Raw genomic sequence first — 25113 nt, 5'->3', positions numbered from 1 at the left:
AATGCTGTGTCAATACTTTAGGGATGCGTGTGAATACCGGTAGTTTCCGCCAATAAAACATAGCGCAATGTTAATCATCTCACAGTGTCTCAGAGGCGATTTAATGATTATTTCTCAAAAAAGATTACCGTTGTTAAGTGATGATAGCTACCGATGATACAAATGAACTTCAGTGTAGTCTATTGCAGCGTTGCCAACTTTGGTCAGCTGGCTGAGATTTTCAATTGGAGTCAAGTCTACACACACGTTTACATGTATGTAACAGTTTTATTACCGTGTACAGAATCCATAGAGTTTGCAAACTACCCCAACGCTTTTGATGTAAGTAATTTTAGGTTTACAATGGAATCATATAGATTTGCCGTAAGATTTCTTGCTTGAGCGTGAGAGTTGGCAACCCTGATATTAGTCTCTATGATTTTCAGAGCCACGAGCTCAAAAATGTCTTCTGTTCTTATTGCTTAAGGTAGCATTTAACACGGACACCTAAAATGTGCAAGATTTTAGCCATTTAGCCCCAGGATATAGATGTATATGCTGAGTCTATGCATTTTTTTCCCCAACATTATATAACCTACATTTTTACATGCTTCTCTTACTGTTAATTTAATTTTCGTTTAGTGACATATTGTCCTCTTTGAGGTGCAGAGTTCAAAATGCATGGTTGATTGTTTCAGGATTATATTTGGATCAAAAAAATCGCAGGAGTATATTTGGAGATGCATACCCTGCGAAGCAAAAAAAAAAACACTTTAATGTGGGGAATATGAAATGACTCACTTGTCAAAGAGCTGTTTGATCATCTCTGAAAGGCACTCATTTGCTGCACAATAAGCTATTCCGCATTTGTAATTTGCAATTAAAATGCAGTTCTTTGAGATGAAGTGGAGGAAGCAGCAGCGGCTGTTTTGGTCGTGAGTGTGAGGCTGATACGCTTTAGGCCTGGGCCCTCAGGATGTAAGAGATAGTATTCATAGCTTGGGTCCTTATTGAGCTAGCATTGGAAATTCATTGCAGAGTCTCAAAGCACTTATGTAAGTCGCGCTGGCTAAGGGCGTCTGCCAAATCCTGTAAATGTAAATGTAAGAGTGTTCAAAATATCCAGTTCTTGGTGTGCAATTGTTTATCTGTCATTCACTTATTCTGCAGTTGTTACTAGATTCTTTCTCAAAGGATATGTCTTTGTATAGCTTTTTTCAAGCCTGGATTTCAACCCAAGATGGAAGACAGGCAACTCGCTAGTTCATTTTTGTATGACAGAAGTAAAATCGAGAATCTACCCCTGATTTAAGAAGGTTTAAAGGTAGCAGCATGTTTACACTGCTAACATTATCACAGTGGAGTTTGCATGTTCTCCTCGTGCCATTGTGGGGTCTTCTCTGGTTTCCCTCCACAGTCTAGAGACAGGATAATATGGAGTCGCCACACTAACTTTTAGAGTGACTGTGCTTGTGAATGGTGTGTTTGCCCTGCAAGAGGTTTCCACCCCATCATGGGTTATTCCCTGCCATGGACCTGGATAGGACAAGTGGATACAGAAAATGGATGAAGGGATACCTAACATGTATCACCAAGCTGAAGTATAAATCAGTAGAATTTTAAGTTGCATCAAATAAATGAAAATCGACAAAATTAGAATAATCCATTTATATTGTAAATGGAACATTTTATTGTTCTTCCTGGAAAAAAAATCCAGATAGGGAAACATGGGGAAAAAAACATTGTCCATCTTAGACAGGCTCCTGATTATGTACTGTACAGTATAATCAATGAAACTGAAGTTTCTGACATTTTCGGACCCACTACAGAAATTTTAGGGCAAAGCTGCGTGTGGTTTTGCCGGATGTAGGACAGAAAGACTGTGTCATCACTGTCTCTGTACAAAACATGCAGATCAGTAACCCAAAATGGGTTTCCTCCAGATGTTCCAGTTTTTTTTCCAAAATCCAAAGGTTTGTGTTTAAGGAGAATGTTTGGCTCTATATTGCCTGTTATGCATGTGTGTGCTTTGGATTGGACAGGTGTCACATTCAGGGTGTCCCCTGCACCGTGCGTTGTGAAGATTGATGGATACTATAGGGATGAAAGCCGGTATGTTTACAGCAGGCTGTGCGCCTCGCTGCATGTACCGTCTGCATCACAGCTGCTCTCGTTGCCATCAGCGTCAGACAGTAGGCCGCTGCCAGTGCAGTGCATATGGCACTCAAGCTGAGTGAGTCGCTGCTTAAGCTTCTGCTGTGTGGCCGTGTACTCGCCGAGCATCCTGGCAAACCGGGTCTGGAGGGTGTCCAGCGAGGCCTCTAGCCGCTCGACCTTTTCCTCCATCTCCTCCCCGCCCAGCCCTGCCCCCATGTTCTCATCGAGCAAGCCTTCTTTCAGCAGGATCTCCCGGCCCCGTTCCTCCAGTGCCTTCTTGGCATCTGGGTATTCCATTACTGCCTCCATAAGGTCATCCTTGGAAAGGCAGAAGAGGTCCGAGTAACCGATGCTACGGATGTTAGCGGTCCTGCGGTTACCCATCTTGCTGCCCTGGATGTTGAGGATGCTGATCTCACCAAAGCAGCTTCCGGATGTCAGTGTAGCGAACTGAGTGATGCCATCATCCGCAACCACTGCCAGCCGACCCTCCTTGATGATGTACATCTCTTTGCCGATGTCACCCTTGCGGCAGATATAGTCACCGGGACTGAAGACCTGTGGTCGCAGCTTCAGGACGAGTTCCACCAACAGACCAGCCTCGCAGTCCTGGAAGATGCGCACCTTCTTCAGCGTCTCCAGGTGCACATTAATGGCAATTTCGGCCCGGAGCTTGTTGGGCAGATTCTTCAGCACCTCCTGTTCATCCATTGTCTTTTTGTTGGTCCAAAGGTAGTCGAACCACTTGATGACGCGCGCCTCTAGGTCCTTGCTCACCTTGCGGAACTGCATGTAGTGCTTGATGGCATCGATGCGAGACTGAAACTCGGCCCGTGTAGCATTCATATTCGAGATCATTGCGCCCACGTTTCCCACGATGGTAGCAAAGATCAGCACGCCCACAAGGAAGTCAAAGACTACAAAGAGGTACTCCTCATCCCGGACAGGTGGAGGCATCTCCCCAATTGTGGTTAGGGTGAGTGTGGACCAGTACAGGCAGTAGATGTATCCACGAGTCAGTGAACTGAATTCAGGGTCGGTGATGTTGGGGTACACCCAGGTATCAGAGCCGAAGCCCAGCGACTTGGAGATGGCAAAGTAGATGCAGGCATTCCAGTGTATGATAACCAGGATGTAGAGCACTAGGTTGCAGATGCGGAATATATTGGGGTAGCTGGTGCGTGTCTCAGTGCGGTCAAAGAATTCAAACAGACGGGAGAATCGAAGCAGTCGGTTGAATCGCAGCTGTGGCTTGTGTATGCCCAGGATGATGTAAGCTAGGTCCGTGGGAAGAATGGAGAGGGTGTCCAGTTTGAACTGGGTTGTGTGGATGTAGTTGTCCCGTAATTTCAGCAAGTCCTTCACTAGCAAGCCTTGCTCCAGGAACCCTACAGAGAAAAATAAACCACACCAGGATGGTCTGACTGAGTTTCACTGTGATTGTGGGGTACAGACCTCAATTTATTTAAACTTTACTGAGTTTATTTTAACAACCAAGGTGGCTGTTTGAAAGCATCCAGGTAATTTGTGGCTGAATTTAGATGCTTGAATGATAATTATGGGTTGTGAGGGAATCACCCTATAACAACAGCTGAATTAAACACAAATACCGTAAAATATTTGGTTTAACTGGCAGTGACTAACAAGTTAGACAACAGACAAAAAGTTCAGATGGAGGTGGGCAGAATTCTTTTAAGGAATCAGGGTGGAGGTGTTATTTTCGTATAAAGTTTATTTTCAAATAAACAAATAAATGTTTTTAGTCTTACTTCCTATTCACCTATTTACTTCCTATATTTTTGTAAATTCTGCTTTTGGTTGGCACTTCTCCTGCTGATTGGTCATAACAACACTCAGTCTAACCAGTGCGCAGCCGAACACAGGAGTCTAGGATGTAGACTGCGTCAGAGAGGTAGTCCAGCACCAGCCACAGGATGAAGCCGTCTGTCTGTAGCTCATCAAAGCAGGCCCTGTGTGTAGACAGAGATATGGAGCGATAAGTGAAGGACCAATCAGAGAGCAACAGAATACCACTGAGGAAAACAAACAATCTATTATCTTCAAAAACCAACATTATAAAATAAGTGGATCAGGTAGCATGTTGATCATGAACTTTTGATCCTGGCTGGTGCTGGACTGTCATACCATCTGACAAAGGAAAGATGATTTAGATCAATTCACCTGCTGAGAAATGAGTGAGAGTACTGGACATCCTGACCTTGCGGAGCAGGTGGACTAAGCTGTGAATTCAACAAACAGTCTGTGGTGTGATTAACAGTCTTGGGAATGCTGGACCAGGAAATGGGGAGCCTGAAGGCTACACATTTCGATCTCATACGTGAAACTGCCATATAGAGGTCCACTTAATTCACATTTTTTAAGTAAACATAAAGGATGAATGAGTAGAACAGGTACAAAGTTATTAAAATCAAAGCATCTCCAAGTACATAATGAATGTGACATGTGGCATGAAGTCTATGCTGTAGTCTAAGGTGTCTGAAGGTGTGAATTTGCTGCATCACTGTACCTGACCACTAGGAAGCACCAATTATATAGTACAGCCGTCGCAATTACGAAGAGCCACCGGTAATACATGTCATCTGCAGGTGCCAGGATGAACACATCAGACTTCTTTCTGAGGGTCCCAAGAGAACATGATATAAAATCAGAAGCTGATGAAAAAGCAGTCCTTGGTATGATATTTCAGCCATATCATGAATATGCATCTTATCTGTTAGAGAGAAATTGCATGTATTCTCTGTAAACTTTGAGCCGCAGGATCTGTCATCAGTCATACTTGGGTCGGTTGATTTTGGTGCTGCTGCCGTCGGGTTGGCTGTTGCTGATGCGACTGGGTGCGACCTGCAGCTCAGGCCCGCGGAACCTCTCCAGGAATGAGTCGGGACGCTGTTCCTCCTCCTCTAGCAAGCTCTTGTGGGCCCATTCCCTCAGAGTGATCACCATGCTCACCAGGCTGTGAGAGGGCAAACGAGTCATGTTGCATGATCCACAGATTCACCAACATGCGATTCACCCTACTGGCCATCCCCGCTCACCGTGACATGGCTCCCCTTCCACGGAAGGATCTGTCAGGGTTCAGGCCCTGGGCCTCGATGGTGCCCACCCTCTGCAGCTCAGAGCAAGTGTCGTCACACACAGAGTGCACACTGTGGGAACGAGGTCACAAGTGCAAGATCAAGTGGGACACAGAAGAGCCAGCAACCTCCCACACACCAGGGAATGCTCATTAAAGGTTTATTAATATTCATAAAAGAAGCGTTACCTGATTGGTGGGTGATGATCTTTATCTCATGAAGCTATTGGGAAACTAGCCCCTATTTTGTAGTACAGGACACTTTCTCAAATCAAGATAATCTTTGGACTGTGATGCTTTTGGGATATGCCGCTCTTTTGTGGCTCAAAAAGGTCATTCTTTTTGCTAGCTATGGTAGCAATGGCCAAGACTTTGAGGTAGCAAACTAGCTAGTTATGGTAGCCTGGGTGAAAGCAGTCAATCAGGTACTGCTTCCTTCATGAATATTAATGAGCCTTACCCCGCCATCCTATGGTTCAGAAATTGGTTGCCGGAACACATGAAGCAGGTTCTGTGAAGCCCCCCCCCCCCACTCACCAGCTCATGGTGCTGTCAGCTCTCTCAGACTCCTCTTCCATGGACGTCTTCACTGAGAGCCTGTGCACTGAAAGGTCTGAGCTCTCCACTGCCACCTGTCCAGTCATTTTCCTGCTACAGGGACTCAGAAAGCGAGTTGCTTGAGTTAACGGACATCCTGCTATCCAAGATCATGGTACGTAAGTGTTAACACCACAATATTGTGCAATGCACTCTTCTCACAAGCAGAAGATCAAATGGGTGTGGTGTCTACCGCTTCAAGAGGGTGTTAACTTTTTCCCATTTACTGGGACTTTGCTGGTACACTTTTAGCACCAACCTATACGCGTACTTCATAGTCACCCTTGTGTTTCTAGTGAAATCCAAGTATGTAGCTCAAAGATGGTAGATATGAGCCCAGAGTTGCATAGTTGCATGCCTTCCATTAGCTGGTCTTTTGCTTTAAAAGTTTGATATTTAATACTCCTCAAAAACGTCTTTACAGTCAAACCATTTGATGGAGACCCTTGGTGGCTTTCAGAGTATCAAAACCATTGCTGTCGATAGATGTCTTTCTCCTTTTTCTCTGATGCAGATGTAAGTTAGAAGACAGACAGCAGAGAAAAGCACGGGAGCACTCAGTTTTTAGAGCACGAGTGTTGCATTAATGAGCCTCATTGGCATGGAAACCACTTTCAGCTGATTTCACCATTGATAGAGGTGTTTGGCTACATCTTCGGAGAACAAAGGGGATGTGCCAACAGAAAGCCAGCATCATCTGGCTCAGGGAGGCAGCTGTCACTATGGAGACAACCTTGGCACCCATAGCAACGACAGATATGGCTACGATGCTGCTCTCACTCATCAAGGGAGAGGTGTAGAGGGAAGGATTGTGGATGAGGAAACGGAGAAGATAGTGGAGAGAGTAAGAGCCTTGAACCACTTGAACAGCAAGCACTTCGGCTGTCCACTTGGTGCCCTGATTACCAGTCCTTGAGATCCTGGCAACTGGGACAATCTCACCAGCCTCAAGTGGCCCTGCAGCGAGAAGCCAAGTGTGCATGTGCACCAGATAGACAACATTTCCATTATTATTTTAATCCTGCCTACGGAATAGTTGTAAATGATGGCCCCGTCAAAGTGCACAGATGAGCAACTTAGCATTTATATCTTGCAGGAAAGCAGCCAGCTTTCCACTACTACTTTGAATGTTGCATTCACACTTCATGTTTGGGGTGCAACCGAAATCTAAAGAAGCAAACTCCCTGCGAAATCTACCTCTGACAGAAACAATGAAGATTGAACAATCTAGAATCTCAGACGCTTTGGGGCTCTTTAGAGCAACCTGCTCCTTGCCCTCTCAACATTAAAGAATGTGAGCAAAAGCAGTGTGTCCTTATAGAATTACATACACAAGTCACAGCACTTTGAGTCTTCCCACCAAAAAAAAACAACTCACCTGCTTTAGGATCTCTTCGTTGTTGACTGGATCAAACCTCTGAGTTTGTTCAATCTGAATAAGTTAAGTCTCAGCCAGCATCCGCATAGTGCCGAGTAGTAAGAGTGATCCCAACTGTCACCTGCCAGTCCCTCGCTGTTGTCTCCAACTTTATATTCTTTTTAAAAGGTAGATCGCAGTCCCTGCCAGCCAGTGCCAGGCTCAGATAGCCCCTAGCGCCTTAGTGGGTCTACGACCTGTATCTGAGAGGCACTGGGGCATGCTGTGGTCCTCATCTCTCAGGGGAGAAGGGGGTGGGTGTGGAGACGAGAAGGTGGATTAACATAAACCACTCCAGAACCCACACAGCCCTCTTTCTCTCCCATAGTGACATCCAACATCTCCACATTTCTCTGCATTCCAATCATAGGAATCACAGTATCCCCCCAGCTCTGTGTGGCAGGGTTTCCTAATCACATAAGAACCCCTGCGACTTCGATCGGGAGCAGGGTGAAGGTCCCCCGTTCCATCCCGCCTCTTTATTATGGCTGGTCCACATAGAAGGCTCACCAGCTTGACTGATATTGCCCCCTGCTAATTAATTCAGCGTGCTAGGGCCACGCCCATCATCCAGTTCAGAGCTCAGGGGTACTAAATTGGTGTGGGGATTGAGGAGAGTCAGAGCAGCACAGGGACTGCGGGTTCCTCAGGGAACAAGTGAAAATTTTATTAAGCTATTGGCCCCTGGAGGCCATGGTGACAAGCGTCAGGCATAATTGTCAGTGTTCATCAGGTAGCTGCGATGTTGCGGAAAACAGGTGATTAGGGGTGCCCAGCTTTGGGATGGTGCCCAACGAGACATGCAGGGACTAGCAAAGAGAAAGCGGAGATTGCTTCCTGGTAAGAGGAGAAGGGGAAGCAAAGAATAGAGAGAAAGCGAGAGAGGTGTCATTATGCAGTCATGTTCCATCCCCACTTCATCTCATCTCTCTCTCTCACACACACACACATAATTACACCTGGTCCCTTTGATGTAAAAGATGGTAGTGCCCCATCGTTCTCACCTCATCTACCAGGAGTAGTCTCTCTCTCTCACTCACACACACACACACACACACACACACACACTCACACACACACACACACACAAAGCCAGCCCTATTCTGATTATCCTAATTATACCGGCCCCTTTGCTATAAAAGCTGGTCGTGCCCCCTGGTTCTGACCTCATCTCCAGTGTTACTGCAGCTCCCTCCAGCACTCTGGGCAGCTGGACTGACCCCACCCCCAAACCCAAGACGTGCCATCCCATTGGTGAAACTGTCTGCAGGGCCCGCCCACCGACAGAGACCTTGACGCGTTTAGACAAACGGGCTTGTTTTACTTGGATTTTTCTAGAAACTCTCGAATGAATTTGAACACTTGTAATCCTGCTGTGATTGTTTCATTGAATTATATACCGCATGTCCCAAAAACATATCCACTTATCAAATATTCCGAAACCAAACAACAGAAATTGAGTTACTACATATGATTCCCCCACAAGAGTTTGAAAACCTGCAAAAAGAAATAAATCCAATGAAGGAAAAAAAAAGTTTTCCATTTTTTATTTTCCATTATGTAAAAAGCACATTTTGAGTATACATGCACGCAGGACACATACTAAAATGCGTTCATAGCTATGGAATGTATTACAGAGTCCGCCTGGGTAGTATGTACTGTGTAGTTTTTGGTAAACTGCATATTGGTATCATCAAATATCATATAAGACATCCACTGTAATGGTACATATAGCACAGAGAGAGAAAGAGAGCATGACGCTTCCAGCAATACTGCAAGTTTGGTTCACACGTTCCAATGTTCTCCAGCTACCATGTACAATCTTAAAATAACCTCAAGTCTCAAAAAATACAGCAAAACTACAACCCTTGCTTTATTTAACCCTCCAGGAAACAAATATGCAAATAAAATGTACAAGGAGGCTCAGAAGACCCGAGCCTTTGCACCAAGGCACCTGAAAGCGGAGTCGTCTCGTTGGACAAGATATGAATGCATTTTGGTGTGTACCTTCTCTAGTCAAACCGCCATATATGGGGGGCAAAAAGAGAGATAGTCTGGCCTTTATAATCCAATGCTTCCCCCCACACCCACCCCTCAATCCCAGGCCTTTGTCATGATTTCAGCCAAGCAGAACCAAGATGCTTCTTAATTATGGCTGCATTGATTCCTTGAAGTCAGAAGCCTTTTAACCAGCAAATGGCTTGCGAGAGAGGTTCCGGGTCGGAGGAGACTGCCATGGGTGGGCCGCCCCAAACCTCCACCCCGCCCTGTTTTACACCTTCTTCATGCCCCGGCCCATCAGACAGGCGAAGACAGTCATCACCATTTTGGGCTTCACTTCCATCAGGTCCTCTGGCAGGGCGTAGACACGGGCACCGATCTTCCTGGCCATGGAGACGGCGTACCTGCAAGGCATTGGGTAGGGAGTATACTGGTCAGGGCTGTAGGGTTTACCAGTCTGTGGTCATGTTGAAAAATTAATGAAGCTCTTCTCATTTCAAATATAGACACTCCCATGTGTAACAATGTGAAACATCCATCCATATTATTTATTTAGTAGACGCGTTTATCCAAGCAGAGTTAGACAGCCCCTGAAGCAATTGGGCATTAAGGGGCTTGCTCAATGGCGCAACGGTAACATCACTCCACCAACTCAAGGATCTGAACTGACGACCTTCCAATCATACCCCCGGCATCCTAACCCACTGAGCCCACTTACCCTAATCAAGGTCACAATATTAAACATGTACTGGAGTTTCCATAGTATAATTTTGTATAATTTTCATTTAGTGCCTTTCTCAACAAAGTAGGAAAGATTTTCGGGTAAATTTGCAAGAGTGTGCTCAAAGGAGCAGGAGCACTATGGACATGTCAACTGGGGAAACTCACTTGGCATTGTCCAGCTTGTCCTCTTCAGAGAGGCTGCCCGTCTTCACCAGGTCGTAACTGATGCTGCCTGGCTGGATGGCGTCAATCAGGTCCACGACAGGAAGACTGGTGCTGATCTCTCTGTCCTACAAGTCCAAAACAAAGTCCCTTCAGCTGTATGTCCCGAAGGTCTCAAACGGAATTGACACTGTCCTCTGATGGGATGAGTTCCCGACTACACACAAACCAAACCATTCACATAACACACTGACATCATAAAGAACAGCAAGAACATGAAGAACATTAGATAACAATATCAACCTTGAAGTTTACTATCTTGGTCTTCTTTCCAGCCTCCGCTAAAGTCTTATTCACCCAGTTGACTATGATTTCATCATTGGCCTTTTCGCCATGGCCCAGGTCTTCTAGTACATTGAGGGTGTACCTAGGGGAAGGAGACCTTGTCAGGTTTCTGTCATGGATTCATTCATTCACTGATCATGACTGTTTTGGAGGTCACTCCTTGGGGATTTTTACAACTATTTCCCTCAGCTTTTACCTTTGTTCTTTGCATTTCCCCATGGTCCTGGCGTACCATGTAATTTTGAGTACACATGTACGCGGAACACATAATAAAATGCGTTCATAGCCGTGGAATGTTTTAGGGTACTGTGCATATGACTAGAATGACTAACCTACTTGACTTGACGTGTTAATGTTCATGTGAAACATGAAGGTGTGAACAAACACAAACATGGAACAGCTGGGATGTGAGATCTTTATGGCAGTTTCTTAATGCATTGACAGGGTACATCCTCATGGCTAGCAAAGCAAGGCACTCCTGGCAGATGACATGCACAGGGTTAGTGTACATTAAACTCTATCATTCCTGCTATACTGTGTGTGTGTGTGTGTGTGTGTGTGGGGGGGGGGGTGTCTCCCACCTTCTCATCAGCTGCCACACCAAAGCCAGGGTTAGTGTGGGGTTGCCATCGTTCAGGTCCTGTCCGCCGATGCCCACCAAAGAGAACTTGGCCTCCTTCTTACCCAGGTCCACAGCATAGTTGCAGTTCTCCAGCTGCACAGAGAGGGAGCCAGAGAGCACACATGGCAGAGAGCACACTTTGTGGCCAGAACGGCAGAGTTCTCTGCAATAATGACTCGTCAAGGTACCTTTTTCATATTGGCTCCGATTTTGGGGTAAGGCGGTTTGTTCACTTTGTTGTTCCAGTCAACCGGAACCTTAATCTTCTCATACAACTGTAAGATCACCAGGGCATCCTGGAGGTCACTGTGGGTGGGGAAAAGATGACGTCACTGCAGATGTTTGAGGTCAGGTGTGTCGTTATGTAAAACGAGGATGACGTGTTCTGTGTTTTATCTGAATAAACACTGTAAAACTTGTTCAGGTGAAATGGTGAGTCCACTGCATATGATGCAAGGATAGTGATCACACATGGCATTTACCCATAGAGGTGGTTCACGTGTGGGTTTACACCCAAGGAGTTCATCCAGTTACGGAAGGTTCTCTCCTCTCTGGTCTCACCTGGGGGGAGGGGGGAGGACAGATCTCTCAGTCAAAGTCACTGCCCATTCACATCCCATTCTTGGGATTTTAACGAGCTCAAAACATAAAGCACAGTCCCTCCGTATTGCTACTGTGGATCCACCACTAGGGGGAGCTCCAACACAAGAAGTTTCACATGACGATGCTCTGACTGTCTTATTAATACTTTCCACAGTCGTTCATAATAAAAATAGAAATTTTAGCCAAAAAAAAAAAAATCAGCTTGGAATTTTGCGTTATAAACAGCAAGATTGTCCGTACCTCCATTCCATTCATACATTCAACAGGCCATCCATTCCTTGCATTCACCACAGTGTCCCGTTTCTCACATCCTACTCAAGTTCTCTTCCACCTCAAGGGTCCAACCCAAACATCACCAGCAATAGACCAGGCACACTAGAAATTTCCAGTTCATTGTTACCTGTTACACAGTTCAAATTCACACAGATCAGGCCATATGTAGCAGAATGCTTGTTTTATTTGCTAAACTTCATGTAAACATACACATCAATCAAGGTCATAATTGTAAGATATATTGGGGGGGGGGGGGGGTATTCAGATATTCAGATGTGCTCATAATGTCCCTTCCGACATATATTATAAATACGGCCTGATCCTGATCCCCCCCCTCCAATGTTGACTCCATGGCTAGTCTTGACATCAGTCTAGCTGAAGTGAAAACAATAACAAAGTACAATTTCAGGAGAACAGCGAGCCATCAAAAAAAGGTGTTGGGGGGGGGGGGGGCAGCCAAGACTATGTCTTAAGCTTAGTAACTAATATACATAAATAAATCTTTGTAAACAGCAATGAAGAACAAGTACAAATAACAGATCTGTGCTCTTACTAAAACTGAATATACCATATATATTTTAGGGTGTATGAGCAAAATGGCTGCCAATTCTGAGCACTTCCCGTAGTTTTGTCAACATTATGAACTAGATGGCAGGAGACGTCGTCTTTCTTTCCGCCCCTCAGTAATAACACTCACGGGTGCATCAGTTATTCTGAAAGTGCCAGGTAAACCCGCTATCCCCAGCCCAAAGTTCCCCACAGGCAAGTGCGTCATGCCAGAGTGGGGGCTTTCATGTTTATCGCTATTAAAACCTTGGACATCGTGAGACGGCGTTTGTTTTTCTGTAGATGAACCGCCGTTGCTCCACAAGTTCCCTTTCAAGGAGAAATGAAAAAACGCTCTGGTGGAACTGTGGCCAGAGATGAGGTGGGGGGTTTGATATTTCCTCCAAAGGCACTGAGCTAGCGGAATGGTACGATGAACAAGGCCTCTTTCAGTTCACTGAGCAGGAACACGGGGAAAGGGCAGAGTCAAGGAATGCTTGGGCGGCTGCATCAGCAGATAGGCTCAGGAGACGTGGACCCGCAAACCCAAAATGTCCCGTCGAAGGAACCTCAAGAAAGGCAAATCGAGCTGAACGTATAACAAGCTTCATACGAGGCCACCCACCTTCCAGCAGCCTCCAGTCGATATCCTGGTTCTCTGGCTTGACCAGTGCGGGGTACTTGTTGAACAGGTTGGCCACAAAGGCCAAGTTGAGCTTGGGGTTGCCGCTGACGACGTCGGCCGGGGTGACAAACTGCCGGCAGCCCAGCCTGTCCGCCTCCTGCAGCATGTACTCCGCTCGCTTCAGGTCATCCTTCTCCTGACAGGTGACACAGAGGCGCAGGTTACTCCTCACTGCCGAACTGCGTGTTTTCAGACAACAATCTGGTCACATTCCACCCACAGGGGACTGGATAAGATCTCATCTAATCAGATGGTAACACTTTAAATTCCAGAATGTTCTCAAGAATGAATCTGGATTGTAGACAATCGTGACTCTCGTTACTGAGGTTATGCAGGAGGGCAGGATGCCCAGCCCTGTGATGACCTCATTTAATCAGAGCTATCCATTTTCATAATCACTTATTCGACGCAGGCTAGTGTTGAGTTGGGAGAGAGGGAGGGAGGGAGAGAGGGAGGGAGGGAGCACACCGGAGGAGAGGTCAGTGCATCCCTGGGCATGTGTGCACGTGCGCAGAAAGAGATTAGGCATCTATATCCTTATGGGGACTCTCCAATCTCTTCTATAAGCATAACCTTTATCTCACCTATGACAACCCTAACCCTAATTCAGCCCTAACCTTAAACATGAGTAACCAAGCAAAACACAAGACTTCTGACATTTTTTATTATAATCACAAATTTCCCCTTGTGGGGTCTGAAAAGATTGTCCCCATAACATCAAAATAACAGGTTTTGTCACATTGTGGTGACATTTGACCCCCACAACATAATATATACATAATGCGTGCACACACACACACACACACACACACACACCTAAGGATGGGACCCTAATGGTTTGAGAGCACGGCATGCCAAGCCAATCCATTGTCCTAAAGAGAACAGCCCATCACACACAGAAGCCAAAGCAACCAGCCCACAGCCAAACCGCAGGGCGTCAGGGTCAAAAGGGCGCGTTGCCAGCCCCCCCGGTCCATAACTGGCACACAAGGCACCGGCAGCGCAGTGACCTCAGGACACGTGCTCCCGTGCCATTGTCTGCCTCTGAATACAGCCACTCTCCTCCATCTATCACGCCACTGTCCCACCCCGGGCACATCGGCTTGCCATCACCCTTGCGGCCCGCTTGCGCTCAGAGTGGACTTGCACTTGACACAATTTTAACGAAATCGGCTGACCCAAGATGCATTCTTCATTGTCCAGCGATAACCTCACATGGCTGGGTAGGTGCATGGAGAGGAGGAGTCCCAGAGTAAAAGGCACAGAGCAAGCAGGTACAAGAGGATGGATCCCATCGGAAGAATACAATCTCCTTCCGATTCTCCTCCGGAAACCAGCCCCTGTACAAGGTCCTCCTGTCCATCCAGCCACACTAATCCCCCACCCCGACAGACTAAAGCCCCTGTCGGCCTACTGGATGTCACCAGGAAATGCATCTTGGCTTATGAGAAACGTGTAGCCCTGGTGCCCAGGTACCATCCGAAAACACAAAGGCGTCTCACATGCCCACAAGACAGTGTAACGCTCTACACAGAGGGTGTTCATGGGAAACTTCCCAAACAATACCAAACACCCCTCCACACAATGCATGGGAGCGGGGGGGACGAATAAAATAACAACAAAAGGGAAGTATTGTGGGGAGGCAGGGGGGTGGGTAACATCCACATGAGAGCCTACAGGGCAGCCACACATCAAATGGGGAAGCGAAAGAGGGGAAAGAGGAACAGCCAGCTTGCCACACTCACGTTGAAGCCGGCCATGCTGATGTCGATGCGAGGTACATCCTCCTTGGTCCCTTTGGGCGCGATCTGGTTCAGGAGGTGAAAATAGGCCCGGGAGTCCTGGTGTGGGGAGAGAGAGACAAAGGGGTCTTTCATAAATCTCTCAGCGCAATCGGGGATGTGAAAACAGGCCAGACTAAAATCACACGACAGATGTCATCAGCACACAGACCTGGGTCCCATGCAGACATGTTTGGTACAATTGGGCGGTGGGGGGGGGGGGGGGGGTTTATTATATCACAAGACCTGAAAATGTAGGGGTAAAAGTAAACGTGGGGGTAAAAATAAGTTTTAAAAAGGTGAGTCATGCCAGAAATGATTTGCTAGATGATGCTTGTGGGGGGGGGGGGGGGGGGGAATACCTTCACTGAGTTAGAGAAGTCGGACAGCTGGAGCACAAAGAAAGACAGACATATCAGGACAGTGAGATACAGCCCCACATGTGGTCCCGACACGCGGCTGGCCCCCCCTACATGCGCCGGACCCCCCCACATGCGGCGGGCCAGATAGATTGTAGGCCCAGACGAGACCTGGTGACGCCAGACAGCCCGGGCAGAGCAGACACCCTCATTCCCCATCTGCAGCGACGGGGTCTCTGTGACCCCTCATACACACAATCAATCATCATCTTAACCAGCTGTAAGAATTTAAGTAAGACTTGCTGAAATGGGATTTAGGAGCCCAGGATATTCTTAGGAGTGGATTAATTGCGCCATTATGTTCCCCACCCTAAAGAAATATATACACACACAGAGAATACATAGTCCCAGCAGAGTGGCTGTTATGGATCTAACTTTCAGAAAACCATTGTCAACTTTTCAGAAAAGCCCTTTAAGCCACAAACAACAAGAGAGGAGAGGAAACAAAAAACAAAAAAAAAAAATCAAGGCAACCACAGCTTCAGTGCAGAATCCCAGTGCAGCATGAGGGAGGATATTGGGGGGGGGGGGGACTCGCATTGGCCAGTGCTCATGCTAACCCTGACAGCTGTTTGTATAAAGCCCCCTGCGGAGAACGTTCCCATTCCAGCCTGGCCCTCTCTGGCTGCTCAATGCCCTTTCTGTGGCACGTCAACGTTTCTTTTTTTTTGTTTGAAAAAAGGGAAAAAAAGGCACTGGGATCTCTCAGAAGGGCAGGAGGGCAAACTGGCCCTACTGGGCACCCGGAGACGGAATCATTTCCACTCCCATTTTCATGATTAGCTCGCCACATCACCCATTAATAAACAAGCGAAACGTGAAGCACAGTTATGGTTCCATGTCACCCTGGGATACAGGGGCGGGGCGGCCATGTGTTCTTGGGCTGATTATGATTATGCAAAAAAAGCGGTAGTCCACTGCTACTGTAATCCCCCCCCCCCCAGAGAATAGGAGGAAAAGAGGAAAGGAACAAAAAGAGGAAGAGGGATCCATACTCATGTGATTATTCCCTGACTTCATGCCAGCAGCTTCCATTAAACGTTTATGGGGGCCGTACCGTGACTCAAGTTAGAGGTGGGGGGGGGGGGGCAGGGGGGATATAAATACTGCCAGGCCAAGCAGTTCAATTAACGTGAGATGCAGGGAGGGACGTGAAGGGAAGCTCTGAGAGGAGCCGTATAAATCTGGGCCTTCAGAGGACAAACAGACGCTGATGCACAACTGAGGGTGAACAGTGTCCAGCAGGGGCGTCAAACTCCGGTCCTGGGGGGCCGGAGCCCTGCGTAGCTCAGCCATTTCCCCGTTACAACACAAATGATTCAGCTTAAGAGCTGTGTGATAATATAAGGAGTTGAATCAGACATGTTAAATGAGGGGAAACCCAAAAATGTGCAGGACTGGAGTCTGACACCCCTGGTGTACAGAGACACTCACACACATTTCCTCATGCTTTGTTTAATGTATTATACCATGTTGTGCTTATACATTTCTGTGTCTGTTCAGAGCTGTACATTGAGCGGTTACCCCGCAGCTCCTCTACATTTCCCAGACTCCCTTGCTGCAGTCGCAGCTTTTGAGCCAGAAGCCTCACATCGCAAGATGAATGGCAGAGCGCGAGGGAAACGGGGCCTGATGCCTGATGGGGAGCTGCGGATTACAGCGTAGGGAAAGAACGATACTCGGGGGCCACAGAATAAAAGCCACGGTGATTTGGGAGCCCCTCCCCGTCCACTAGTGTAAGCTTCGAAGATTGACAGGAGGCGGGCATAAGAGGCAGAGAACCGATTTGGGCTGACCGCCGCCCGTACTGGCACACCAGGTGTAACCTCCCCCCCCCCCCCACACACACCTTAATATCAGAGCTGAAGTTGTTGATCTTGCTCCAGCCCGCATTCTCCAGGTGGAAGTTGGCCCAGCGGAGAAGCAGCTCCTCGGGGGACAGCTTCATCAGGTCCTCCAACGTTTCGCCTTCCTTCAGCAGGGCCACCAGTGCTGGGGGGGGGGGGGGAAGAGTCAGAGACCCACCCCAGACTCCCCATTCTTTCCACATCCGGCCATAATTCAACATCGCTGATCAGTGTGCACTCTACTTCGCACGACGGGGGACCTTGGTCACCAAATTCGACACCCCCCCCATTGATAGCAAACTCGATGTTTAAGTGGCCCAAAAGCCTTACGCAAAAGCGGAGCAGTTGCTGCCCCTCCATCAATGATTTTAATAAATCATTAGCTAAGCAACTTGGGGTGGGTAGAGCCTAATTCAGGGCGAGGAAGAGAGGCGTATTGAGCTGGAGCTCAGGTGATGGGTGGAAGGTCAGTCCGGCCACGCCCCCCACGCCATACCTTCGTTTCGGCTGAGCTCGATATCGGCGAACAGGCCGATCTTGATGATCTGCCAGAGCAGGCCCAGCACCAGGTGTGGCTTGCCCTCCCGCAGATCGAGCGCTCCAATGTTCACCACATGGCAGCCAATGGCGGAGGCAGAGTTCAAGGCCAGGTTGAGGTTCTCCTGCGGGTGGGACGTGTCACAGGGTCAGTCAGCTTCAGAACGCCCCCACGCCGTGTGATATGGCCACTCCAAGAAGCCCGCGGGGGACCGTACCTGTGTCGTGAACGGCGTCAACTTCTTTTTGTTGATGGTCCTCTCGTCGATTGTGTCGGGCACCGACAGGTTGATCATCTTGCTGGACGTGAAATGGGGAGGGCAGATTGGCATCGAAATCACGGGCTTGATAGAACCTCTTGAAAAATAAAAAAACAAATAAAGGAGGGGACGGGTACTCACCAAAGGACGATGCCATCACCCACGGCCTTGAAGAGCGAGTTGTTATTGGGGTTCATGGGCAGAACGTGCTTGCAGTCTGGGTCTTTCTCCAGGGCCGAGTTGATCCAGTTCACGAAGGCGAACCTTTCTTCTTCTGAAAAGAACAAAAAAAAATTCTTGAATGTTCTGCAGGGAAAGCGTGCATATTGTCCCATCTCATTAAGAGATTAAGAGATTTGTTTTATTGTTTGTTTTGTAATTTAACATTTTAAATTTGGCCAAATAAACCAACTCCGATAAGCACTCATGAGATCCAGAGAGCCCCTCACTGGAAAATTAAAACCTAATTCAGCAGTCAAATGGCTGCGGTCCAGCCATGGACCCCAAGGCAGGAAGACTCACCAGAGAAAGAGTGCTGTGTGCCTTCGCTGGACAGTTCCGAGGTGCCCCCGATGGCCAAGATGCCCTCCTTCCTGTTGATGGCCTTCCTGAAGCTCTTGGCAATGTCACTGCTCTTCAGCTCATGAAAGATCTGTAGCAGGGACACAGGGTAGAGGGCAGGTCAGAACATCTCCAGGGACTACCCATACCTCCCGATGATCACACCATGGGCAATGCTGAAGCCACGTGGATCCAGGAGATGCGAGACTCACACTGGGCCTCCTGTTCACTACTTCCCTTCATGCCCATTCGTGCTCGTGAACCTCAGAGAGGTTCTCTGTTATCGTCTAGATCAGTGTTTCTCAAGCCAGTTCTCAGGGACCTGCAGACAGTCCACATTTTTGCTCCCTCCCAGCTCCCAACGCTCCTGCACCAGGTATTCAGTTCTCTCGATTTTATGGTTGACATGAACCAAGCGGACTGGGTTGAAATTTACATATTCTGATGTAGCAATGTCACTGTTGTCTGTGCAAGTACTCATCACACATGGTGTGCATGTCACTCCATACATCGTCCTCTTCTCCTGGTACCACGTCGTGTCAGAAGTCAGTAACGCTTAACTTCTATGCATTATTTAATTACCAGACAGCATTGTATTCTTCAACCTTCTGATGCCCAACTGCAAAAGCAGGTCCAGGGCGGTAAGGGGAGTCAGGACCATAACACCACCGCGGGTGTACACTAGTCTGTGAGGATTGGCTAAGAACCCAGCAGCCACACCATTAATCTCAAACAAGCAGTAAAATTTGCATTAGAAGCTTCCTTACATTATATGGAGGAAATAGCTGTTAAACGGTGTTTTACTTTCAACAGCCCAGTGAAAACGTTCGCACCGGTTATACTGGTGATTAAGAAATATACCCATTTAAAAGGAGTTAACGATTTTTTAAAATACAAGGCACACCTTAACCCCACAAAGGCTCACACACACACACAATACAAAATGTCCCGGAATGCACCCAACATTGCAAAAGTGAAGGAGCCTGTTATATTGTGAATTATTTATTTATTTATTTTAACGCATACGGCCGGCCAAAGGGAATGTTCCGGTTTTGCCTGAATGACGGCCGTGTGGGTTTAGCCTCTGGGTGGGATTGCTGGGAACGTCACACCTTAAACTCGGAAGCCACGTGCCGTAGAAGAGCCGCGTCGCCTCTAAGCCGTCACGCGCCGAGTGGCTCGAGCAGGATGCAGCGCAAAAATGAGCCGACTCACGGGCAAAACTGGGTCATCTGCAAAAATAGTAAGACGCAAAACACGGCTGCCCCCGTCACCACGGTGACAGGGAACACCACAAACCCTTCCCTCAAATCCTAAACGCAAGATATTTTTACGGTGGATTCACAGCCCATTGAAGGTTTCTGTGGGAGGGATGTACACGGAACTCCGAGTGAAAAATATTTGCTACCAGTCAAGGGATCGTAGAAAGAAATATGCTAATGCTAACAGAGAACGTCTGTATTGTACAGCCAAGAAACACAATATGGCAATATGACACAGTCACACCTGCCAATTGTTGATACCAAAATTGCACTTGAGTCTCAATGCAGCATTTCGCGGTCCCAATAATCAGGACACCCCCACTGTGCATGTTGTGGCCACGCCCACCCCATCACACATGGCGAGTCTCCCACAAACTCCTCTCTCGCCCACACAGGTGTAGTCAACTTTGTTTACAATACAGCTACTGACACACCAGCTGACAAAACGGGGCCCATTTGCATGCGGCATTCATTTGCTCTCCCTCATGATGACGCCCCCCATGCGACCTTATAAGGCAAGGTGCCGCCCAGCTCAGCCGGCGACAGGACCATCAGAAACATCCGTCAAAGCCAGCCACCTAGCAAAGGTCACGATGCCTTTTCTACACCCAAACTCCTGCAAGCTGGCTGCAGGTATCCACACATAATAACATAACACAAGGTAGAGGAGACGAAGCGTAGGGTGGACAATCCAGTATGTACTGGCCTGTTCCATACCGGCCGAACTTGACAGAAGAAGCAGAAAAGGAGGTGCTTATGGGAAGAGTGTCAGACAAGGCATGACCTCCCCACCAGAGCCTTGACATTCCGCCTCCATCATCCGCGAGGGTAAAAGCGCACTCCAGCCAGGCCTCAATGCTGACCTAATTTCCTCGGGGAAGCCAATGTGTCTGCCCCTCTGTCTGAGTACGCGTAAAGTCAGCTCTGACGCCAAAGACTAACTACCATCAGCAGGAATCGATAGCACAACACGCTGATATCTTTGCCTGAATGTACTTCTTGAGCATTTATAGCCACGCGAGGCAGGAAGGCAGGCGAGGGACTCCAGGGAAGGGAATTACTTACGGAGACGAACTCTTCGAAGCTGATCTTGTTGTCTTTGTCGCGGTCCGCCTCGATCATCAGCTTCTCGATGATCTCTCTCACTTTGTACCCTGGCAGGGGCAGGTTGGCCTCTCTGAACAGGTCGTGGAGCTCATAGTCAGAGACGAAGCCATCGCCATTCAGGTCTGAGGAGGAAGGCAGACGTGACACTGGTAACAACCCATCCCAAGTCACCAGAGAGTGAGCCTCAACACTGTTAGCAGCTACCGGTGGTAGTGGTGAGGGGCCAGGGGGAAAATCTACCTTCCTTGACACAATGGGTCAATCTTCATTCTGTCGTGAATGTTCATTTCGTGCAATGTACATCTCTAGTTTGCACATGTATCATTACATCTCGTCATAGTTCCTAGTACAGTCATTCTCTCTGTACTTCCCGTCTGTGGCTTATGCTACAATCTACCTTGCATATTTCGCACAGAACCACAAACTTATTGTGTGTGTGTGTGTGTGTCGGTGGGTTTGCATAGATCACATTTGAGGACCAAAATGCCCCCAAAGTGCAGTAAAACCTGAAACTTCCTTACTTTTGGGGACACTACTTCAGGTCCCCATTTGGAAAACCTCAGTTTTATAAAAATCTGTGAATGCTATCAAAAAAGTAAAAAAGTGCCAAAAGTCTTGTATTTTGGTTGGTTACTTATGGTTAAGGTTAGGGCTGGGTAATGGTTAAGGTGTCGTGATTGGGATTAGGGTTTTTCCCATAGAAATGAATGGACGGCCCCCATTTAGACCAACTTGTGTGTGTCTGTGTGTGTGTATATTTGCACAAGGATTTGATGCTAACTGCATTCAATTTGCTCTGCACCCGCACTCAGAACAATGGCAAAGCTTGACCTTAACTCTAACCTCTGGTGGTGGTGGCCTAATGGTTAGGGAAGTGCACTGAAACGAAAGACTGTGGGTTCGAATCCTTCACCAGCAAAGTACCACTAAGGTATCCTGAGCGAGGTACTGCTCCCCGGGCACCGGATTACACAGGACACATTTTGTGGTTGTGTACTGTTCGGGAGTGTGTCAACAATGACAACCAATCACATTCACCAAACCTGGGGTCAGTCAGATTGTTAAGCATTGTGTGATCGTAGCTCATGCTTCCCAATGATGTGCAAAGCCAATGCCTGCAGAGACAGTGCTGTTCCCATCACAACATGTGGGTCATTTCTTTGATGAGAGCACAGGCAGACAGGGAGAGATTTAATTAGATAAATGGCATACATCAGCATCAATGCATGCTGGGATGGAAGCTGCTGGATGACATGAGACATGGGGGTGGGCAGGTTATATTATTAATGATGTGGCTGTAGAGTGTCTGCCAAGTCTGCGGGAGTTTTTCATATGCTCCTATTATTATTATTATTATTATTATTATTATTATCATCATTGTCATCATCACCATCATCCTCTTGCTGGTGCTTTAACCCAAAGCACCATTTTAATCATTTACATAGCTAGATACTCCAGTTAAGCACATTGTAACGGCAGGGCCGATAAGCCTCAGGCTGCCGCGTCATCTCATTACCCAGCATGCCGAGCATGCGTGGCCATCCCAATGCATCTGGGTAGCTGACTTGAATGTACCTAGTCAGTTTGGTGTGGATTGAGACACACAATCGTGAGGTGGGGGGGGGGGGGGATACCAGACGGCACCAAAGTTCCCATTCCCCGCAGGCGGCCCAACTCACCCACTTTCCCGAAGGCCTCACGGAGTTCCTCCATCTCATCTTTCGCGATCTTTCCGGCCATGTCGCTGAAGACAACCTGCAGCTGCGAGCGCGTCACTGGTCCTGTGGAGAGAACCAGCCTCAGTTACCAGCCAGGAGGGGTGGGCAGGGGGGGCATGGTTTAGTAAGGAACGAGTCTAAGGCTACGTCTGGTTTTATCCCGCCCCCTTAGGCTGGCTGCCGTCGGCCCCCCGCATTCAGAGCCCCCCCAATAGTTAAATGCCAGAAAAACGGCACAGAAATTATGCTGACGTCTTCCTGGTAAACGACAGTGCCCCTCCACCCCGGGCTTCACTCCACATGCCGCATGCATAATGAACGCGCTGAGCTCATACAGACAAGGTCTGCTAACCCCAGCAGGAAACAGCTGCCAGCAGGATCAGAGTGGGCTCCCCCCCATATTTTAAGTTAAGGTTCCTCTTTATATTTTCCTCTGGTAATTAAGGTTTATTTTAGCTTTATTTTAATACAACAAAGGTATTACTACTCATGCCCTTTCTATGGGAACACCAACACTGTTTATCGATCTTTAATCTTGCTCCAAAAACATGGGTAACCTTCTGCGCTCAGGCCGCAGCCCGGGCCTTGCTTGAAATTCCTTGTCTCCCGACGGAAGCACACAGGCAATTCCAGGGCCTCTGAATCAGCCCCCCGCCCCAGCCAATAAACGCAAGGGTGAAGCTCGCGGGCCGAACTAAAACGCCCGTTTCTTCCATGAAAAGGCTTTAAAAAAGCCACATTCTAAACACAGCGGCACAACCTAGAGAGACATTCCTTAAACTGCGCCCTCCTTTATGCAGTGGTGCACTGCGTACCTCCATGGCCATGCCACAGAGGCAGCTCGGGTTCCTGTTCCTTGTTCAATACACTCCCCCGTTTTCACGTTTGTGTTCACGTGCACCGTCTCTCAAACCTGCCATCAGAACCAGGGTGTCCATCTGCGAAAACTACGATCGTGGTTATCAGCCACAATGGAAAGAAAAACGCGAGTACTTCTTAATGGCTTTTTAAAATATATGCTAATAACACAGATAAACAGACATAACTAATCGAGGCTAAATGGATTTTTCTCATTCCTAAGCAGCGTCTTCTCTCTAAACAGAGGAGTATGGCTACGAGTTTTACATATTTTGACAAGAGCTGGGTAAACAGATCATGACTGCAAGAATCAGTGTGAATTGGTACTCCGACAGTGGTTATTAACTTCGTTAACTCGGGAGTTTGTCTGTGCACGTTCACAGTAAAGGGGCGGTATCAGCATTGTAAACTAATGATTCAAACTAAAAGCCACCCTTTGATAGGTAATAGGTAGGTAATACCTGGTCTGCTTGGCAGAGTTCATTGTCAGCATCCCAGCCCTGCCCCCGGCAAATTTAATCTGCCCCTGACAAGGGGCTGCAAAAGGGCCGGCACAGAGAATCGGTATCGGGATAAAAAGAAATCATCTGATTCGGAATTAAAAGAAAATCAGTGGTATCGCCCATCCCAACTATTTAGTCAAAATGCAGCTCTTTTATAGCGGCATTTTTTTGGTGAAAAGGCGAGACCTGCGCCTTTATTTAATCCAAAAGTCTGCACTTAAACCTGTTCGGAGCAGGTTAGGCATGCAGCATAAATTACCATGACGATACACTCTTTTTGAAAGTGAGCTATGATTTATAGCACCCAAAACTCGGAAGCAAGCTTCAATAAACCTCGGTAAGCTAGAAAGCCCATTACGTATTCCGCCCTTCATACTTTCGTGACAAGTCAAGATGAACTCTGATTGTTACGAGACCAAATTAAAACTCAAATATCTTAGCCAGTGTAAGGTTACCAGTTATGCATGCAGTAAGACGGTGATTTGATAATAAACTGTTTAATGGCCAAGGCATTTCTCTTTAAGGCGTCATGAATGACAAACACATGGGCTGAAATCAAAACAAACATCTCACTCTCTCCTGTCCATGTGCAATATGAGGCCTGGGCGAGGCGCAGGCCCATCTGCATTCTGTGTGAAAATACCAGGAATCGAATGAATCAAAGCCCCAGAAAAGAGCCAGCGTCTCCTCAGGAAAGACGGACCAGGAAACAGGTCCCAGCGGATAATGCGAAGCAGGAGGCTTTGAGACAGCTACTCCGAGGTGTGCAGCCTGCAGTATTTCAGCATGCTAGCCTCCTCACAGGGAAGCTTCCTGCAATGGTGGCAGCAGTAAATAATGAATGTCTGAGACAGCAGAGGCATGGGATTATTTTGCCATCCTTCTCCTGTGACACACAGCAATGTGGCTTCAAAGTGACCCACTTCCCTGTCAGGATACTAGTCTGTTTCCCCACAGTCTCCCAGACCTGGACTGTCCTCAGCCACTGTCACTCCTACATCACACAGGCCACACGGGGCGAGCAGAGAATATTCTAGCAGAAGCAGTCCCTGGATG

The 25113-nt window shown here is 47.6% G+C and overlaps 2 protein-coding genes across 5 annotated transcripts in view; both read right to left on the bottom strand.

Annotated features, from left to right (window-relative positions):
• Window positions 1-1641: 1641 nt before the first annotated feature.
• On the bottom strand, window positions 1642-7602 carry cnga2a (cyclic nucleotide gated channel subunit alpha 2a). 2 transcript variants are annotated; one of them, XM_049027335.1, is made up of 7 exons: window positions 7206-7602; window positions 5768-5881; window positions 5193-5303; window positions 4934-5110; window positions 4664-4771; window positions 4000-4106; window positions 1642-3524 (listed from the first exon to the last, which is right to left on the bottom strand). In XM_049027335.1, the coding sequence occupies exons 2-7, from the start codon at window positions 5872-5874 to the stop codon at window positions 2098-2100; spliced, it is 2037 nt and encodes a 678-aa protein (XP_048883292.1). In that variant the 5' UTR covers window positions 5875-5881; window positions 7206-7602; the 3' UTR covers window positions 1642-2097. The 2 variants fall into 2 exon arrangements, with proteins under 2 accessions (XP_048883292.1, XP_048883293.1); XM_049027336.1 differs by lacking the exon at window positions 7206-7602 and having other exon boundaries at window positions 5768-5934.
• Window positions 7603-8776: 1174 nt separating this feature from the next.
• pls3 (plastin 3 (T isoform)) overlaps window positions 8777-25113 on the bottom strand; it is a 30120-nt gene continuing 13783 nt past the window's right edge. For all 3 annotated transcript variants that reach the window (XM_049027339.1, XM_049027337.1, XM_049027340.1), the window contains exons 2-16: window positions 22658-22759; window positions 20937-21100; window positions 18571-18700; window positions 18190-18322; window positions 18007-18088; window positions 17748-17913; window positions 17254-17396; window positions 14950-15045; window positions 13145-13340; window positions 11580-11658; window positions 11286-11403; window positions 11057-11190; window positions 10434-10557; window positions 10134-10258; window positions 8777-9649 (exon numbers count right to left, since the gene is read on the bottom strand). In XM_049027339.1, coding sequence (XP_048883296.1) covers window positions 9517-9649; window positions 10134-10258; window positions 10434-10557; window positions 11057-11190; window positions 11286-11403; window positions 11580-11658; window positions 13145-13340; window positions 14950-15045; window positions 17254-17396; window positions 17748-17913; window positions 18007-18088; window positions 18190-18322; window positions 18571-18700; window positions 20937-21100; window positions 22658-22718 — 1884 coding nt within the window. In that variant the 5' untranslated portion in view covers window positions 22719-22759 and the 3' untranslated portion in view covers window positions 8777-9516. The remainder of the gene's footprint in view (window positions 9650-10133; window positions 10259-10433; window positions 10558-11056; window positions 11191-11285; window positions 11404-11579; window positions 11659-13144; window positions 13341-14949; window positions 15046-17253; window positions 17397-17747; window positions 17914-18006; window positions 18089-18189; window positions 18323-18570; window positions 18701-20936; window positions 21101-22657; window positions 22760-25113) is intronic.

The sequence above is a fragment of the Brienomyrus brachyistius genome, chromosome 10, assembly GCF_023856365.1.
Source record: "Brienomyrus brachyistius isolate T26 chromosome 10, BBRACH_0.4, whole genome shotgun sequence".
NCBI classification, from domain to species: Eukaryota; Metazoa; Chordata; class Actinopteri; order Osteoglossiformes; family Mormyridae; genus Brienomyrus; species Brienomyrus brachyistius.
This window is presented reverse-complemented; position numbering and strand designations above follow the sequence as displayed.